Raw genomic sequence first — 22,110 nt, 5'->3', positions numbered from 1 at the left:
TATTTAAGTTGCTTGATATCAAGCACTACTTAAGGCGTTTAACCATAACTATGCGCCAAACGAAAGTGTTTTTTCCGATTTAGTAATATATCCGACTATAGTGTGTAACTCTGAATTATTCAGCTTAATCCAAGAAACTATATCATTCAAAGTTAATTATCTATTTACTGTAGATAAGTAGGTAGGTAAACTGGATGTCGGACGACGGACCTAGTCCTTTAGGGGACCCATTGTGAAAGCACCGGAACTGGAATCGCCTCACAGTACCATCCCCTCTCCACTTGTAGCCATGATTGTTTAATTATTACACAAAATTAGTAATACATCTTCATCATCTCAATCTCTGATTGGCCATGGAACATCATTCGAGGGCATCATTTCTATAGTATATTTAAAGTTTCTCTGCTTACTGAGAACTATTTAATATGATCTATGAGCTCTCTCGCATACAAAAAAAGGTTAGGTGTGGTTTGGTAGTATAACTGATCCATATTTGTTTGAAGATGAAACCAACCATCATATATGTCTCGTCTTTGTCATTTCGGTATATATTGACGTATGCTCCAAGAAACACGCTGTATTTCGTACAAACTATTTGTTTCTTAAAAAATATAGTGTAGATAAATGTTCATAAATCAAGGGTTTAGAATAAGTTTACTTACATATTGGCATATAGTATAATATGTACAAAGTTGAGAGCGAGAGTGTAAAAGTATAAAGACAAATGCAGAGCTTTCGTACAAAAAATACATATTTATTTATGTATATAAGTAAGTAGATAATGTGTATGGTGTTTGAAAAGAAGAGTGAAAAAGAAAAACGAAATTGAAATGAATTAAATATAAATGATCGAAACAGAAACAGAAGGAAAAATCATACTCAACTAAAGTGGGGGGGCATTGAGTGCAATTCGATCACACGCTTGGGTACATATGATGTTCGCATACAATATTGTACTGTGTACTGTGCACACACTTTGGAGTGTTACAATTTGGAACATTACATATTACATATGTAGATACATAGATTATATATATGTGTATGTAAAACCTAAACTATTGGGTTCATTTTAACTGATATTTAATATTATTGCTTACGTTATTACAATTTGCACAGACTTCCTTTGGCAAACCAGCTTTATTCACATTTCAACCAAAAAATATGTATGTATGTGTATTGTATATAATCTAAACCATATGAGCATAACTGTATGTATGTAAATAGAATTATGTTTTATTGTATATTATTAGGTATATGTGGTGTATGCTAGCAGCGATCGCCAAGGATCGTAGATCTATATGTTTATATGTATGTCTGTCTACTTGGTTGGTACGCAGGAGAGTCCTCTTTACAAAGGTTTATTGGAGCAGAGTATATATGTATATATTCTTATGTATAGTTATATATAATCATATTTAACTGTATTTAGCTTTGTTACAAGCTTTGCCTTTATACTTAATTAAATATTTACTGTTACTTTGTTTAAGGGTTATTTTGTGTGTATGTAGTATATAATATTATTATAATTTAATACAGTTGTTGATTATTGATTAATATTATATATACCATATACATATGTAACTATTTATCTCGGCTGCATATTTGTTACTAGTTATGTTTATATAATAGTAAATATATGTATAAATTTATATATATATATATTTGTATATAGATACATAGGTATGGGTAATAGTTATGCTAGTCCGTGTGAGCTTCTCTTCAGGCAATCTAAGCTTTGCTCAGCAATAATCTGTATTAGATAAGTACGAGTATATAGGTATCTATATATATGTATATGTATGCTACTACAAAAGTATCTTCACTGTCTAATTGTCTCCTAATGGCTGTGGATATTGTCTATGTCTATGTATTAATGTATGTAGGTGTTACTGATCGGCGGGAAAATGCTTGAGTTTTTTTATTTAATTGTTTCTTTTCAATATACATATAGATATATATTTTCGATATACTCTATGTATTTGTTATAAAATTAATTGATTTGATTTCATTTAATTTCGGAGAACATGCGAACCCTTTCCCATTTAACAGCCTAAACCACGCAAACACATATTGATGAACTCGACATAGGTTTGCTTCTATACTTGGTGGCGGTCTGTTATCCCTCGCTTGTGCTCAAACGAATCAGAAGCGGAAGCGGTAAAAATCGATTAATAAATTTGTAAAATGATTGGCAATAAAATTTCAATTATTCATTTTCAATACTTCTTTGGTGTTCACATCACCAAATTCAAATTCAAATTTCAAAGTAATCCTCACAATGTACCACTAAAATGAGTAATCTTGTGATTTGAGAGTGTGTGTTTTGGTAATGAATTAATTTGGTTGCTTTTATCTAAAAGAACTGCATGGAAAATGAGATTTTTTTGTTTAGACAATTGTGCTATAAAACGCGCAAACCAATCAATTTTGAGATTTTTTCTTTAAATTTTTTTTGAAATTAGAAAGTATGAGAAAGGTGTGAATGGTTTTCCTCAGTGTTGAATTAAAGTTTAGTAATTTTTTTTTTTGCAATTTAATTATGTTTATGCATACTGTATTCTCTTGCGTTTTTGATAGAAATAAATTAATGATTGACTAACAATAGTTTATGTAAAAGTTTAGTAAAGACAGATAGCTTTTTGTTTTTGTTTTTTTTCTTTTTAATTAGAATAGACATTTATATTTATGGAAATTGCATGCTCTCAAAAATTGAACTCTTAATCAGGGGGGAGAGGGGAAGTTAAATCAGTGCAGTGGGTTACATAGATAGTATGTATGTATGAGTATCTCGTTAAATAAATCACTTCACTAAAGTTTGTATTTTTCGATTTTGAAAATCATAAACAGAAATCAATTAAATAAGGAATGCATACCATGAAGTATCCATTTCATTTAAATGTAATCGCATAGTTATGTAATTACTTGCACTTATCTTATTTTAAACATATGCGGGTTGTATAAGATGTGGGGGTGGCATTTCAATAACTCGTGTATGCTAGTCTAAATTGTTTTGGTATTTTATTTAATATTTAATTGTCAAATTTTCGTTGATAGTTGTCGAATTCTATATTATACACCTAAAGCTTTATATACTTATTTAGAAAATTCACCAATTTTAAACCTTCTCGAGGTCTATTAATAAAAATATCGGTCGACTGGAACGCGAATTGTTTCACATTCTTCTCGCGCCAGCGAATACATTTCGTGTAATGTTTACGATCTTTAAAACACTAGAAATAATCGTACAGCTATGAATCGATGTAGAGATATAAGTTGGTTTATTGTTACATTCCAGAGAAATATTGTATACGATAGTTCAATACCTCACAAATGGGCCACATGACATCAAATACGTAAAACACACTTTAATGTTAATTTTGATATAGTCCCAACAAATTCAAACAAGAATTATTGGTATACAACTTTGCTTCCACCGTTTTCCAATAGATGTCTCTAGGGTCAAGCACTGGTCGATTAAATCGATTGAATCGTTTTATATCGATCTTGGACATTTGTGTCAACATTAACCCAACAAAATATTTGTAGAGATCTGTTTGCAACCCAAACTTATTCTCAACTAAAAATGTCACTTTTTGAGCCGAATTCTCGACATTTGCACGGAATACGCATGCTGCTAGAAAGATGGTCAAAAATAGTAGCTAGGGACGGCCAATATTTTGAATAACATTTTTGTAACCGATTTTATACAAAAAAAAACCCCGAATTTACAAGAAAAAAAAAAAACAAGAAGAAACGTCAACTTCGGCTGTACCGAAGCTAATGTACCCTTTACAGGTGCATTTCTTTTAGTAACTATGTGTTTAAGCAAATTTAAAGACGTACGAAAAAGTAAGTAAAAAAAAGAAATAATTTTACTTATTATTTTTAGCCGGGTTGTTTGCTAGAAACATTAAGGTTATATAGTTAATCGATCTGAACAATTTCTTCGGAGATTATATTATTACCTTAAGCAATAATCCATGTCAAATTTCGTGAAGATACCACGTCAAATGTGAAAATTTACCATACAAGCCATTGATTCCGATCGTTCGGTTTGTATGGTAGCTATATGCTATAGTGAACCGATCTGAAAAATTTTTTCGGAGATTAAATTATTTCTATGAGCAATAACTCACACAAATTTCGTGAAGATATGTAGTAAAATGCGGAAGTTTTCCATACAAGCCCTTGATTCCGATCGTTCAGTTCGGCAGCTATATGTTATAGTGGTCCGATATCGGCAGTTCCGACAAATGAGCAGCTTCTTGAAGAGAAAATAACATCTGCAAAATTTCAAAACGATATCTTAAAAACTGAAGGACTAGTTCGTATATATACAGACAGACGGACGGACGGACAGACAGACGGACATGGCTCATTTATATATATACTTTATAAGGTCTACGACGCTTCCTTCTGCGTGTTACAAACTTCGTGACAAACTTAATATACCCTGTTCAGGGTATAAAAACGGGAAACGGAAGCAAAGTTGTAGACCAATATACTCAACTGAAATAAGTTCTCCTATATGATATACTCCACTAAATAAGTTACAAGTCGAATAATAAGATTTGAAAGTTACTATTTGTCAAAATTTGTAAGAAAATTCTAAAAATATAATCTGTGTCCCTTAGTCTTACTCTATGTTTTTAATAATTCATAACATTATTTTTAACCTTAACTAACTTAAAGACATAATTTCTTTTTAGTGTTATATATATTTATGTATTAATATTATATTCGGCAATAAGTAATCGTAGATCTACAAATAAATGAGTGAAAATAATTTCAAATAATCTTTCACTTCACTTTCCTATAAACGAAACCTTCGGTGATGAAATTACCGTAATCCCCACTTTTATCACTATACGCTTTAAATCTGGTTGTTATCAATATTATATAAGCGTAATTCATATTTTCAAATAAACCAGATATAAAAAAAATCAAATTTAAATGAAGAAGAAATTAAATAGAATCGTATTTTTATAAAGTGAATGACTTACATTTACTCATATTTCTCACTAAGTTACTCTTAGAAACGTTAGCTCGATTATTGTAATAAGTTAATCCATTTCAATAAGGTTTAGATTGAACTTCAAGTAACAATGAAAATATAAACTCCCATAAAATCAGAGGATCCAACACATTTGAAACAAGATTCTGAAATCGATTGGATCTGCGCTGCAGCATTAAATTATAAAATATAATATATTCTTAGATATTAACATACATGAACACCATAATATAGAATTCGACCTCAATTTCATAGCCAATTTCATTTATAAACGTTTGTCTTCATTTCATTTTCATTTTCATTTTCATTTCCATTTTGCTTTTGATATTTTCATGTTTCAGCTAAGTGTGACTAACGCTAGGTGAGTCTGAGAAATACTATGCAAATTGTAATATGTATTCTTATATTGTTGTTATAATTATTATTTTTTTCATTTATTTATTTTAGTTCGTAACGTAATTTGAACAACAACAAATGAGTGTATTTGATAAATTTGATTTAATTTCTGCTAAATTTATGCTGGCGGGGATTAAAAACTGTGTCGTAGCATAAAAACAACAAGTGTTCAAGACTAGCTAAAGGACAGCAAAGATTCAAACAGAAATAATAAAGGGACGTAAGGATTTTTAACGCATTACAAAAAGGAGAATTTGCAAAAAAACAAAAAAATTCAGCCAAAACTTGCAGTTAATGTTCTTTTTCAATCACTCTCTTATCGCAAAGTGCCAGCGAAAGGCCGAAAGAGTACAGTGGTCGACAAAAGTAAGTGCACAAATTAAAAAAAAATTTTGAGAATTCTTAATATTCATAAAGATGAAGAATATCTGATAAATTCAAAAATATAAATACGGAGAATTGTGTTAGAAATTATCATTGACGTTGGAAGTCTTGTATAAGTCTCAATGCTTAGTACTTCTGTTTATGTTTCACCTAATTTAAGAAAGATGAAAATATTGCATTGAAAAATATTTATTTGTTTTGGTTTATCGCTTAAGTCTTTCTAGTGTGATTATTTCCAGATTTCATCAATCCACAGAATTTTGAACCCAAATTCCTCACAAACAATTTTGTGCAGCCACTTTTGTCGCTCAGTGTAGCCATTGTTTTTAACGCTTATTTGGTGGCATTTATTGCGCGTTTTAATTTTTACTGCGCACCACCCTTCATAACAGTGGTTGTGAAAAATATGTTACATAAGCTTTCACGCCCTGCCACACCAACTAACACCAACACTAGTGGCAAAGTTTGACTCAACTTGGTCTTTTCGTAAATCGCACAGTTTTGAAGAAGTGCATACATATGTCTATATACAAGTCAGATAAGTGTTTGTGTGCAGACATTTTTGCTTTTTACTGTTAGCGATTATTTTCTCTTAAAGTTTTCGTGGCGGTTTTTGTCGTCTCAGGCGAGATAATGTTGCTTCAACGTTGGCACTTGACGGCGAGTTGCCAGGCAGAGATGCTTTCGCACAGATTTACGCCACCAACAGCAAGCGCCAGCTGAGTGTATTAAAAACCGCAGCAACGACAACAAAAATGCAGAAGCAAAAGAAAAGCGATTTCTTCTTGTAATCAGCGATGCTGCTATTGCAGTGCTGCCTTGGCTTGTTTACTTTGACTGGAGTTGATGGCGGCGTTGAAGCTGAGTGTGGCAACATTTGTCAATACAAAAATGCTGAGCTTTTTGCGCTCGCTGCGTAGCGATGCATGGCGTTTTGTTTTTGTTTTTGTTTTCGCTGTCTTTCGACTTTTATTAATCCGCACTGAGTTTTTGTTTGCGTTCGAAATTTCGTTACAGATATCATTTGTGCAACATTTTTGATTTTGGCATGCATCGTGTGAATTGGTGCACAACACTCACTCTAACACACACACATTCTTATGTGCATGTGAGCTCAATAACAGCGTGTTTGGTGCGCATTTCAGGCAAAAATGCAACATAAAAATTCAATATTTGCTCTTTTTTCAAATCTTCGGCTTGTAAATGTGGTCAACAACAAAAACTATAACAAAAACAGAAACAGAAACAGGAACAGAAACAGAAACAGATAAGGCATATTCAAAAAAAAAAACACAATATTCGTTTACGACGCGTTTTTCAATGCGTTTTTATCTTTTGCTGGGGAAGTGGGAAAACTTCAACAATGCGTGTGTATATGTTAGTGTGTATGCGAGCATGTACATATGTAACCAAGTGGGGGGAAAACGAGGGGACTCAACGACTCAAAGCATACTTCTATGTGTGTGTGTGTTATGTACGAGTATGTATGTAATTAAGCAATAAAGGTTAAAAACGCAGTTGCAGCAACACATTTAGTGGATTTGGGGATACAATATTTCGAATTGTTAAAGAATAGTGGAAGAGGAAGAAGTAGAGCTAGCAATATGCGATATATGCGGTGGTATATAGAAACATACATATTTTAGTTACATATTTATTAGTAAGAGTAAACATAAGATTTCAAACAGAAGAAGATGATGGGAACTTAAATGGCACATTAAATGATAGATGCAGAAGTTTTTAAATTAAATAAAATTTTAAATTTTATATATACATATATATCGATTTTGCTTAAAATAAATAGTATTAGCCATTGTGCTATATTCCATAAATATAAAGCTCAAGACCCTATCATAGAACTTAATCATTCCTATTGACACCATATTAAAAAACATGATTTTTGAATAGCTAAGCTTTTGGTACAATTAAAAAAACTCCTTCAATAGCTCATGAAATCTCACTAAAAAGTCTAAAAATAATTAAAAATGGCTTCTACAGTGGTCAACTGTATTTTCTGTGATTCTGAACAGCCGTAATGGTAATGTCCTTACTGGGCATTGCCCCATGCGCTTATGTGCTGTGCGCTATATAGCCTATTGGATTAAAATAACCAAGGTTGCATGGAAGAAGGAGATACTGGGACATCCTTCATTGCCCAGATAGACTTAATACAAATTAGTTGCCTCAACAAATTCGCAAAAAGCTCAAAACGCTTTTTTGTCGCTTTTGGCATCCATTTTGAGGTATTTGTGGCATCACAAAGGACTGGGGACTTTAGCTGTCCAAGTGAGGTATGCAAGTAACACAGGTATCTGTCATTTAACGTGACAGCACCTAAGCACTTGATTAAGAAAAAGGATGTAGATCTATAGTTATTTGAAAGACCTAAACTATAATACATTTTTTTTATAATTTATTTATTTTACTTAGTTTTATATGCTTTCACCAATTTATGAGAAAAAGGTACAGAATCACCGAAGCGATTAAATGGAGGGTTTTACTAACTACCGAATGCAGTCATGTAAAAATTCAAATCGTAGGCAAAACTATTCCTAAATTGATAGTAATTTTGGGATCCAACATCCAATTACATTTCAATTAATATCAAAAACAAAGCATACAACAAATATAATAAATTATTTTTGATTGAAATGCCATGAAATTAATTAAAATTTATGGGGAAAATCAAGTGTTCACATTGAAAAGTTCATAATGGTGGATATAGAAGTTATTTATATTTCATATTTTATATTCAGAGTGTGTTATATTTTACAACAACAATAAATAGTATATATGTATTATATATGATATAATGAGACAATATAAATATACGCAAAAATGCGGGATTTGTGGAAAGAACACAGAAACTAACACACTGACATGCACTGTTTAAATGTGTGCGTAAGTGTGCGTGTGTGTATTTACAATGAAATGAAACATTAAATATCATAAACACCAGCTAAACGACAGCAATAAATTAAATTCATAAAGTGTTCACTCAATTCAATTAGTGGGTGGAAAACGATAAACGAAACAATAAAACACAAAAATGGCGCTCAAATGATGTCGGTTGATATCGACAACAACAAAGACTTGTTATGACAATGGGAAAACTAATAAAACAATAAAGAAATATAGATGAAAATTAAGTAAATTTTTTTTAAATAAATAGCATTTGAACAAGATAAGAAAAAAACAAAAAAAAAATAATTTTCATTCCTAAATAATTAATTATTAATAAATAATTGTTAAAATAAACAATTAAACAACTCAACATCACAGTGAACACCCATAATTTAAGTTAAGTTTTCAAAAGAATTTCCAATAGAGTGTCTGTTGTAGAGATAAATGTATTCGGGCTGTGAGCGGTGGCGTATAAGTAACATTCAGTATGAGGAGATGCGATGTTCATTTTACAGCGTTTACACTCTTAACTGTTTAGGTGGCTGTGTGTATGTGTGCATGTGCACATGAGTCTTTCTACATGTTTTACTAATAAATAAACTCCTTCCCTTGTTTAATTTTGCTATAAAAATATTTAATTATTTTTTCTGCTTTGTTTTTAAATTAAAAAAAAAAAATTAATTAAATATTGCTTTTTGGTGAATAAGTGAACTTTTGCATTTTTGCATTTTTTTTTTTTTTAATTTTTGCCTACACACATTGTTTCGAATTGCAGCTGAGTAACACAGTCAAGGCTGTGTTTGTAAAGCATTGGCTGTGAATGCAAAGTTTTGAGGCTTTTTTCGAACTTACCTCCTGTGGTGGCACGTCATAGGTGCGTGTACGCAAGTCCACACGGGCATACGAGTCAATGCATGGCAAGATAAAGAAGATGCCTGAAAGTGAAAGGTGTTTGCTGTAATTTTCAAATTTAATTTTAAAGAAAAAATTAAAGATTTATTTAAGATTCATTCGGTTATATGTGCGTTTGAGATTCTCAAATGTTTTCCAGATACTTCTAGTGAAATTTTTCCGTAGGTACCAGAATTATTGTATTCTAAAAAATATATGCTCATCATCAAGCTCAGGTTACAAAATTAATTTATGCATAAGAAATATAAATCATCAACACTTTTGCCAGCAAAAAAACAATTCTCGCAATTTTTAACTCGGAAGATGAAAATCATCGCTCATAAAGCACAACTAACTCACAAACAACCTTTGCCCGCAAACCATATAATTTCACACCTTAAAATAACAGTTTGCCATAATTTATGCAATTAAAATTAATTAGACAAAGCCAAAGTACGAACAACAACAGCAGCATCTAGCGTTTGCTTGCGACCTTTCTTTAGAAAATTACCATTTGACACATTTGACACTAAAATGTGCGCAATTTATGCTTTTGTGGCCAATTGAGCAGAACTACTTTGCGACCCTCCGTACCTGCCGGCGACCTACGCAGCCCCGGTAACTGCAGCTGCAGCACCAGCGCCAACACGGAGCATCCGAGCATCCGAGTTAACACAATGCACAACAAGGACGCGAAAAAGAACATTGCTCTGTGCGAACATTGCTCTTGTAGGCAGTGCGGGTAACAACCACCGTCGCAACAGCAACAACAACAACCACTTTTACTGTACACAACAAAAGCAGTGCGAATAAATGCAATGCGTGCATGACAAGGCACACACACACACTCCTATACAGACTCACACATATAGCCATTAAAAATGTGGGCGGCTAATTCTAGAATTTCTTAGCCAAACAAACCTTGCGTTAATAAATAGTGGCACAAAAAATACCTACCAAAAAGGTAATAAAGGTTCTATAATAGACCTAATGTTTGCAAATGACGCACTTAGCAGGCACATTAAGTGGGAGGTGTCAGACATGTACACAAATAGTGATCACATGGCTATCATTGCAGAAGTGTTGTTCTCTCGAGACACGGAGCCCCTGAGTAGAAATACTTCTCAAAAGCGAAGCTGGAGGCAAAAAGAGTTTGACACTGGAGTCTTTGATATAGTCTGGAGTGCAGCAAAGGCACCAGGCGATGACGCCACTCATTTAGTATCCGCAATGCGCAAGGAACTGGTCGCAGCATGCGACGCAACAATGAGAAGAACGAAGTACCACAACAAACGACGCCCAGTATATTGGTGGAACGATGAAATTGCCACGCTGAGGAAGCTCTGTCACTCAGCTAGACGTCGCCTACAGCGCAACCGGGATAGAGATGTCGAATACAGCCTCAGAGAAGCATTTAAAACCAACAAGAAGCTCCTGAAATCAGCCATTAATCGCAGTAAAAAATCTTGCTTTGAAAAGCTCTGCGAAGAAGCAAATATAGACCCATGGGGAACTGCTTATAAAATATGTATGTCAAAGTTTAAAAACAAGACACAGCAACCTAAAAGCGCAGCTTTTATGAGAAAAGTCGTCGAAGCATTATTTCCGAAGCACGATCCGATTTTATACATTGAACGACAAAACGAAGCGGCTGAATCACCGCCCTTAATTACGGAAGAAGAAATATTGGCCATAGCGAAAAAAATTAAGAGCAACAAAGCACCTGGGATAGACGGCATACCTAACAGGGTTCTAAAGGAAGCTATAACTTCAAGACCTGCCCTTTTTGTCAAAATGTATAACGCATGTATAAAAGAAGGGGTTTTCCCCGACCCTTGGAAAGTTCAGCGCTTAGTTCTACTTCCTAAACCGAAGAAACCACCAGAAGATCCTTCATCATATCGACCACTGTGCATGCTCGATACAATGGGAAAGGTGTTCGAAAACATAATAAGAAACCGCTTGGATTCAGCAATCCAAAAAGCCGGCGGACTCTCAGAAACACAATACGGCTTTATAAAACAGAAGTCCACTATTGACGCATTGAAAGAAGTCGTCGACACAGCAAAATGTGCGGTAAGTGGCAAACGATGGAAAGGTGGGACAAAAAAATATTGTGCGCTGATTACCCTGGATGTGAAGAATGCTTTCAACTCAGCGAGATGGGCAAACATAATAAAAGCCCTATATGATATACGCGCCCCTCAATACCTCATAAAAATAATAATGAGTTATTTTGAAAATAGAAGGCTGATATTCGACACGGACGAAGGCGCGAAGAGCTACTGTGTTACGAGCGGAGTACCGCAAGGATCGGTTTTAGGCCCCCTTTTATGGAATCTAATGTATGACGGGGTGCTGAAAATACCACAACCAAAAACTGTGAAATTAATCGCATATGCCGACGACCTTATTGTAGTAGCAGTGGCTAAGCACATAGCTGACCTCCGCATCAAATGCAATGATTGTATAAATGGTCTACGACAATGGTTCTCTTCCATGAGTTTGCAACTGGCTGAGCACAAAACGGAAGTATTGCTCATAAGCACCAGAAAAATTGAAGAAAGAATAACCCTAACTATTGGGGATTGTGAGATTACCTCACAGCCACAGTTGAAGTATCTAGGGGTAATAATAGACTCTAAGCTTAAATTCAAGGAGCACTTGGCGTACACATCAAATAAAGCAAATAAGATTTATAACGCCCTATCGAGGATGATGGCAAATAAAGGCTGCGTGCGCTCCAGCCGGCGTTTTCTAATTGCAAAAGCTATGAGATCCGTAATATTGTATGCGGTCCCAATATGGGCCCAGGCGCTAGACGTAAAAGCGTATATCAGACCAATTAATGTAGTACATCGACTATCAGCAATAAGAGTAATAAGTGCTTTCTGAACTATATCCAGCGAAGCAGCTGAAGTATTGGCAAGTATGCCGCCCATAGACATCCAGGGTGATGAATTCGCAAGATTAAGCGAACTATCAAAACCCACAGTATCAAAAAAGAGAGAAGAGAGAGTTAAAAGTATAACAATGTGGCAGCAGCGGTGGCAAACCTCAACCAAAGGACGGTGGACTCACAGACTTATCCCTGACATCCAGTCATGGATAAATAGACAGCATGGGGACCTGAACTTTCATCTGACCCAAATATTAAGTGGTCATGGGTGCTTTAGAAGCTATCTCCACAAATTCCATCACGACGATAGTCCGTATTGTCCGATGTGTACGGAGTCCATAGAAGACTCCGATCACGTACTTTTTCACTGCCCTCGCTTTCTGAACGTAAGGGACAGGCTGAAAACTGAACTTGGGGGTAATCTTACGGTGGAAAACTTGACTGCACTTATGTGCCAGTCCCCAAATAAGTGGAAAGCTGTTAGCGAAGCGGCAGCTTCAATTATGACAGAACTGAGACATGTACAACAGGTTAGGCGTCTGTCTGTCCGTGCCATAGAGGAGACCTAAATTGTCTTGTCACTCCCACGAAGTAATACTTAAACCGGTGGTTCCGTGGGAGAGTCTTGAGTTGGGAGTAGGTTAGGTTTAGCGGATTAAAGTTCCGCACTCCGGCTTTCGATGCTTCCCCCTACTATAAAAAAAAAAAAAAAAAAAAAAAAAAAAAAAAAAAAAAAAAAAAAAGCCATTAAAAATGTCACATGAATACAACCCTGTGTGTGTGTGTGTGGTGTTGCGACATCTTGCCTATACTGGTATCGTACATGAGTGTGTGGGTGTGTGTGTGTGGCTTCTCACAAGCTACTAAGCGAACGCGCAAAGTTCTGTTGCAGTCGTGGCACGGCAAACAAAACTTTCCACCACAAAACGTATGTTGGCTGTGTCGCGCTGCTGCTTCGCGCCGCCTCGTAAACGACGATGAAGAATTGGATCAAGTGCTGCAATTAACACAAATTGCCATTGCGCTCCTGCAGCCGCAACAGTGGCAGCTGTTGTCGATGACAATATGCGAGCTACGTGACGCACACACTCATACATACAGCGGCATACATAACAGTACATACATATAAACACGCTTGCAATGAATGCTTGGTGTACTTCTCAAATGTGTGGCAAGTATGCCCGGCAGGAAATTGCTTTCGAAGTGTGCACTACTTAGCTGGTGTCATTAGAACAGTCAATGTTGACGCTTTGTGAATTTTGATGAGAATTGCTCTAGCAAAGAGGGGACACTTTTTTGATAATTGGGGGCTATTCTTATTTTCCACAATATTACAAGATTTATAGCAGTTATCTGCCCGATGACATTCTTATAATATCTACGAGTTGTGGAGATAATCATCAGAGCACTTGATGTACAAACAGTTATGGTGGTGGATTCAACATTCACGGACAATGGATTTCTCGGCCATTTTATAAATTAAAACTCCGATTAATATGGACATTCAAAAGTCAATAGGAAAGCGGAGACCATTTCGCGATTAATTTTTCTCAAATTGTTGTCATTTTGAGTGAGTATTAAAGAAATATAGATTTTTTTTTATAAAAATGGTACTAATGTTATTATTAGCTATTGTGACGTCATCAAACTATCTAACATTTCCATTTTGGTTATAGTTTAAATCTTACATTCCAACAGCCAAATTCTAGGTTCAAAGTTATATGAAGTATTTTGCAATGCACTGTAGAATACACTCCAGCATGAATGTCACGTCTACACGCACAAACCAAAAGAAAAGTTCAAAAAGTTCTGCGTATACTCACCGGGACCCTTGGCGCCACCCTGCATAAGACGGCCCAAACGAAATATAACGGCGCGTTCATATTCCTGTACTACCTGTAATTGAGAAAAGAGGAAAAAGTGAAAACGGTACAAGAAGAAGCAGCAACAGAAGCAGAGGATAAGAAGAAAAATTATGCGCCTGAATGGCAAAGTTATTTGAGAAGGATATTGTGCAATTGTGTGTGTATGAGAGTGTGTGTGTTAGCATGTTTGCTTGCAGTTAGGCAAGTGGCAGCGACAGCCGAACAACCGAACAATAGCAGCGCAGACAGATAAAACTGCATTGCAATAAAATAAATGATTGTTAGAACTGCTGTGCTGCTACTGGCTGCCGGCTGCTGGTTGTTCGCTTGCTTGTTTGCTCCTTGCAGGTTGCTTTCATTTCGAAAGGTGTAAAAATCATTTATTATTCCATTTATTTGCTGCTTTGCCACTTTGATTGCCTAACCTAACTGCTGTGGCATGCAACCTGCGCCGTTGCTGCACTTAATAACGCTTCTAATGCGCATTTTAGAGTAGCAACTGCAAGCACCAACGCCAACACATCACACATACACTATTATGTTCATATATTATGGTATACTCTGAGTGTTGGTACTTACCTTAAAGCACACGAACAAGCTGAACGGCAATGTGAGTATGACAAGTCCAACAGATAGGAATATCAGCAATTTCCCACACGTTGATGCCTTATCGCTAATTTCCTCATCGGCTATAAAATGAAATTCCAAAGAAAAATTACTCAAACGCTTGTGTGTGTACATATAGTAGATGGAGTAAAGCAATTAAAGTGATAGAATGCCTGCACTCACAGAAGCTTTTAATCAACAGCTGTGATCACAAGCAATAACAGCATAAGTCGACTTAATGCAGCGCAGAGTTGGCGTTAAATACTTAAGCGATATCACTATAAAACTTCATATAAATATGTGTTTCATATGACATTATCAATTTTGGTCATACAATTCGAGGAAGTAGGCCAATTATAATTGGTTATTATATATGCGAAGTAATTTTTTCATAAAAGTGTGTTTTTGCACTTTTGCTGTTTTTGCTAGTGATCGCAGTTTCAAAGATTTTTTTATTTCTTTTTATATTTACTATATAAATGTACTTAAATTAATGCGTAGAAAGCCTTAAAGTATGCAAAATTCAGACTTAAACCTAAACTTCATCATTATTGGATTAAAAAATTTGGGTTTCGTAATAGAAGAGAATTATATACCCAACCTTATTTATTTACTTCGCATAAAAACGTTAAAACGTGTATTCTGTAATTTTGTTGGTAGCACTTTGTTATTGTTTGGCTCTTGACGTCTGTATGCTATTCCTTTGTTACATGATTTATGAAATCCATAAGTGTAATACCATATTATTGGTTTATCTCCATATGATATATAGGGACTATTTTGAAATTCTGCCTCGATAAAAAATTGTTTAAATCGAAAGGTTTGATTGATGGAAGGAAATTTGTTTGGAATTTGACTTGTATTGCCAATTCAAAAGTTTGAGTTATGGCGATCTTCGACTTATAGAAGTTCGAGTTATGGAAGTTCCACTGTTCCAATACAACGAACAGAACATATATCACACTAATGCCCGGTTTCACAGTTCGTACTTAAGTTGTGCCCAAATAAAATCTTAGCTAAGCATTGTTGTTAACTGAGTAGTCATTTGCGTTTCACAGTCGATGCTTATTTTCTTGAAAATTCTATTATGACATATGGCAGCACAATGAAAAAGATTTGTTTACAAATACCATTTGACAAATTGAAATTATTGTTGATGAAAAATAACTTTGCGATGAATAAATTTAGAATCTGGGAAATGGATAATAATAATAAAAGGACACCGAATTTCACCGCAAGGGAGTGGGGGCACCTATTGCAACTCGCAGGAAAGCATATAACCGTCATTGAATGCAAGAAATTCCAAAAATTTTTTCAGCAAATAATTTTTATTTTATTTTTTTTTTACAAATAAGTCAATATTCAAAACAAAAATCAGCTGTTACTTAAGCACTGCTTAAGTCTCCCATTTTCAGTACTTAAGCAGAACTTAAGTATGAACTGTAAAACGCAATATTTCTGTTTTATCTTAAGCACAACCTAAGCACTGACTGTGAAACCGGGCATGAGTCATAATTGTGTAAATTTATTTTGTAAGCAAACCAACAACAATTTTGTAAACAAGTGTAAAATTTCAAACTTTATGATTTTTCGACACTTTACGACAACTTGTGAGTACCCCATATATAACTATATTTTGTGACCGATTTTCATCAGATATTCTAAATTTTCGGAAAGTATTCTTGACACAAAATATATTTACTAAATATTCTCTCGGCTATAGGATGCCATAAAGTCTTCGACTTAAAAAAAAAAAAGAATTCCAGGAATAGTATAGCTGCGCTGAAATCAAATTTTAACCGAGTAGCTGTGTTCTTCTGCAGCTACAAATTACAATGTAGCTGCGGTTAATATGATGAGCATGTTATTGTAGGAAGAACTGAGGTGGAATCAGACCAGAAGTAATCTCTTAATTTATTGTAATCAATCAAAATCAATTTAGAAGCAATGTCAATAATGATAAATTAAATTAGAATTGAAATAATGAATGCATGAAATGACGAAAAATGTAATGGAAAAGAACTTAATTACTCTAAAGCCAAAATGCTTCATCCAATATTTAAACAATTTAATTCCTTTTATTTTTAAATTCGTACTAATCAGAGGAATTCTTCAAGATGGCATTCACGCAGTGACTAGAAATATATCATCGAACAAGAATATCCAGGGAGCATTGAAAAACCGCAAGGAACGCAGCTGTATTCCCATACAAATCTACTTACTTATGTATGTATGTGTACAGCATAAATTAAATGGGAGTATACGAGTATTCATGAGGTATTGAATGCTAAGTCGATTGATGTATTGAGTCATTGGAGTGATAATGAAATTTGCATATTTCGCAAACGCACACACTTTTCAACACATCATGTAAATTTCGACATCGTACATATACATACAATATAAATATGTATGTATGTAAGTACTTGTATCATGTTTTTCATTTACATATATCCATTAGTGTTATGCCCATGTGTTGTGTTAAACCGCAGTAATGTAAATGCCATGTGTTGAAAATGTGTAACCGAAAAACGCGTTAAGGGATAACACAAATATTTGTCTTTTACACATACATACATATATACATAAATATATGCATATATAATACGCAGTGTCAATAACCACCGCGAGGGTGATCGAAAAAGCCCGTGGAATAAAAAAAGGTGAGATTAAAAGTTTGATGAAATAAAATTTATTTTAAAGATATGGTATTGATCAAGTATGGACCACTGTGGACATAGTTAGACTAGTTTTTACGCATAACCTCCTTAACTCAATTTCCTTAATTCCGTTAAAAGCAGTAAAAATAATTATGTAAAATAAAATGTTGTAGAAAGTCATCAAACGTTTCGTTTTCGAAATGTTCTGCGCAAAGCCTAAACGTTTACTTTTATTACTTTAGAGTTTATAGATATATATTCTGAGGCAATCGTAGGGTCATGGTGGTCAAATGAATCTTGTAAATATTAAGTTTTAATTTTTAGTTAAGCTTTCACTGACCTCTGATATTTGCAGTTATGCAGATATTCACAGAATCACTTTAAAAATATAAAATTAATAAGATTATTAGTCTAAACCCGATATTACAGAAATGGGCACAGCAAATTATATATATTTGTTTACATACAAATATTTCGTATACTGAGACTCATCATCTTTCACTTCACGGGATTTATTTAACTATGCGCCGAAATGTAGGCAACATTCTTCGCCTGCTAAATAAAATAGAATTTAAAACAAAAACAGTCTTAAAGCATTATTTCTTTAATATTACTGTTACATAATATAATAACGGCAACGTGATTTTTTGCAGCAATTTACATTTAATATTGAGATTATTGATCTATTAATCAATATCATATATATCTATGTACACCCACATGTAAAATAACTCTTATTTGTCATACGGATATTACATATGTATATGGTTACTTGAGCAAAGTATCCCCCGGCCATTTTCATTAAATATTCATTAAATTTGTTATGGAAAAGTTGACTTACAATGAAGGAATCCGCGCGAATGCTTCGCTGTCATATCTGAAAGTACAATGGCGTATTCAAAGAAACACACATAGAAAGAGAGGCAGAGTGAATGAGTGTTGAGTAAAAACGTATGAAATCCATCACTTGAATATGAAGAGGAGATCAATAGCGTACCAAGCAAGACGCGACTTGTCTCAACAACTACTTACGCACGTACATACACTATAAGTCTAAGGCTACATACACATATATATACATATATAGTATAGAATACTTTGGATATTAGCATAACCGTCTATGACACACCACCATTCGCATACCGTTAGCCGCAAATTTACTTGATTGACAGCGCCACAATTATTGACATGCTACAAGTTGCCACAAGCCTAATGACTAATCTTACCATTACACAGATAAATACAAATATATATTATATTATTCTATATGTATGGGGATGCATGTTAGTAATTTTGTTCTCATACCATTAAATAAGTTTGCGTACGCTCTTCATTTACATATAGACACATGCCATTATATACAGTTTATTGGCATTCATATTGACGTTGGTTTAAACATATATATAGTACACTATGCCGAGCATTGTTGTATGTTTATTTAATGGGATTAATTCGTCGGGCACACAGCCACTATAGATGGAAGAGCTTAAGGCTGCGCAAACTGTTCTATAATCTCTATAAATGCTTAATATCTCGGTTACTAATTACACAAAATAGATTTCAGCCAAAGCGTTGTTGTAGACCTAGACAGCACAGTTTCTTACAATTCTACATATGCACAGTTTCTTACTAATGAATCTAATGAATACAATGAGTAGACGATAATGTAATAAATTTGCGAAATAATGAAATAAAAGCTGATGCTAAATGCTCAAAGCATTCAAATTACATGCAATTTAGTAATAATATCTTATGCTAATTTTATCCGCTACTAATTAAATGCGTGTATGTACATGTATGAACTGAGAATTGAATATTTAAGGACAATATTTATAAGTTGTGTTGACCCTTTACCTTCAAATTACACAAAATTAAACTGAAATCGAAATTACGATCAAGTTGGACCTTTAAAAAATGTTTAAATGTAATCCCACAAAACCAAAGAATTTAACAAGATCTCCAATTAACTATTGTTCAATACTCCAATTACACCGGTCAACACGATTTTTGGGTCTGACATCTACATGTTAAATGTTAGTATCTCCTATGACAAAAATAAGGAAAAATTGTTTTTTCCGGTTAGAGTTTGCTTTCGTAGAAATTAGAGCAATTTTTCGATTTTTAAGCAGAAATGATTGATTTTTATATTTTTTCTACAATTTCACTATAGATTATTTTGATTACTGACTTTTATGTTAAAATAGGCTTCGCAAAGTTTCAAATGTGTTGATAAAGGAAATTTTTTACTCTAACTTTAATAAATTCACCGCAAATAAAATAGAATGAATCAACATCATTTTTACACTGACTTGATGCCATTTTTTAACTGAGTAATACACTAATATTGTTGTTACAGCTATAATAAACAGGTTAACATTCACTACTGTGCCTCTTAGAAATAATAATACTGTTTACTTTCGGGTTAATCAAAGTGCTGTCATCTTTGATTTATGAAAAAATTAAAATATACTTATCGATGTCGATCAGCCCAAAGCAAACTTAAAGAACTAAAGATTAATATTTAAGTGTTTTTCAATGTCTAGAATCAGAATTCAAGCATGAGAACAGAAAGCCCCAAAAAATATTTTTTTGTTGACCGGTGTAATTGGATTGAAGATTTTATATACCGACAGTAGCGACATCGCTATCTTCTCAAATAAATGTTTCCAATTTTATATACCTTTAGACGGTTTCGATACGGCAACAATGGCGCCATCTTTGTTTGGTGAATATATAACATCAAAAAAATTTTAAATTAATGGTGACTACTAATCATTCTCGAATGTCTCCACATGAAGACACAAAAAAAAATACCTTGAATCGGTCCAGCCGTTTAGGAGGAGTTCAGTAACATAAACACTTACAGAGGAATTGTATATATAATAAGAATATAAGAATAAGAATATCAAACTTAAACTGTTAAAGAAATATTTCAATCAAGAAGGCTTTCCAAATCAGTTTCATAAATTCGATTGGTTTTCAAGGATTTTGGAAATATCATTGTTGCGCTGGCATATGTATAAAAGAATGCCATGAGTTTATATACTCTATAGGGTCACTATGGACGACCCATTCTATTATAAAATATTTTCACCAAAATTAAATAACAATTTCCGCAGAAGTGTATCATGGCGTCAAGAACTTTTAATTAGCTTAAGTATGACAACGAAGTTCAAAGTTCAACGTAGTTTCATTATAAAATCTCCATACAACACATTTCACACAAAATCACAAACGAATTTCAATGAAATTAAAACTTTTTAATTTCCCTATTTAGTTAATAGTAGTTCACTCACAACCACATCCACATAAGCAGCGGCGCACTTTAAGCTAATTTCGGTTGTGGAAATGTTTGCATTTTCCAATTATCATAATAATGCTGTGAGTACAATGAAAACAACAACAAAAAAATCAGCGTATGCAGAAAGTCAAGTGGCGGACGCATTATAAATAAGTAGTGCACTTACATTGTACAGCAGATATGCACATATGGCATATAGAAATGCTTTCAACAGAACAGAACCCAGCTGTCAATTCTGCAATTGCTTTTACTTTGAGACCAGTATGAGTACAGTCTCGGTACCTCTGGGTATGTAAATATTCGGCGTTGATGGGGTCAAAACTCAATTTTATATGAGATCACAGTGATCTGGTCAAACTGATTTTAATTATGTCTCCTTATTAGATTGTTACCGTTACTTCCAACAGTTTTATATAGTATCGTTCTATTTTCGGTAGACTCATTATAATTATAGCATAAATTCCTCTATCCATGTTCATGTGAGTGCTATATAAAAGTACATATTATTCCACGACCTGACCATGTGTCATATGTGCTTAATGTTTTACAGTTCGCTGCTGCCGTCATCAGTGCAAGCCGAGCAAGCTGCGAATTCTGCGAGTACAAAGCTTTTTTTATATTTGCACACAGCTTGTTTAACAATGGCATACCTAGAAGCACATCCTTAAGGGAAGGATAATAGCAGAACTGTATGAAATTTGTGTACAATTTCCATTGTTGTACTATAAACAGAACAACAACAGAAAAAACAATAATTGTAAGCATTTTATTTCCCTCTGTAATATTATATATACGTATAATGATACCTATTATTGTTGTTGTTTGTTTCTTTGTTTTTTTTTTTTTTGTTGCCGGAAAGAGAGCAACTGCCCTGTTAGCAGCAAAAGGTTCATAACCTCACAAATTAACTGCTTTTAAGTGCTAGCGTAATGAAGGTTCTGTATAGCGACAGAAAAAAAGTACTGACAATGATTTTATTTGCCTGCGTAAACTAAATATAAATAATTAAAAGAAAAAAATATTAAAAAATTTAAAGAAAAGTACAAAATTTAACTAATTGAAATAATTTAAAAATTTCCAAAAAAGTAAAAATAAAATAAATATTCATCAAGCTTTGCAACGACGCTCTGCAATGTGATAATATTTTTTGGAATTTTTAAAGAATAATGTTTATATACTAGGTCTACAAC

General features: G+C 33.8%; 1 protein-coding gene across 1 annotated transcript in view; it reads right to left on the bottom strand.

The window, feature by feature from the left end:
* LOC105211903 (band 7 protein AGAP004871) overlaps window positions 1-22,110 on the bottom strand; it is an 86,658-nt gene that overhangs the window by 14,513 nt on the left and 50,035 nt on the right. Inside the window, exons 3-6 of the mRNA XM_054229052.1 lie at window positions 18,461-18,496; window positions 14,933-15,042; window positions 14,312-14,384; window positions 9,551-9,633 (exon numbers count right to left, since the gene is read on the bottom strand). Coding sequence (XP_054085027.1) covers window positions 9,551-9,633; window positions 14,312-14,384; window positions 14,933-15,042; window positions 18,461-18,496 — 302 coding nt within the window. The remainder of the gene's footprint in view (window positions 1-9,550; window positions 9,634-14,311; window positions 14,385-14,932; window positions 15,043-18,460; window positions 18,497-22,110) is intronic.

The sequence above is a fragment of the Zeugodacus cucurbitae genome, chromosome 4 (genome assembly GCF_028554725.1).
Source record: "Zeugodacus cucurbitae isolate PBARC_wt_2022May chromosome 4, idZeuCucr1.2, whole genome shotgun sequence".
Taxonomy (NCBI): domain Eukaryota; kingdom Metazoa; phylum Arthropoda; class Insecta; order Diptera; family Tephritidae; genus Zeugodacus; species Zeugodacus cucurbitae.
Note: the sequence above shows the minus strand (reverse complement) of the source record. Positions and strands in the feature narration are given on the sequence as shown.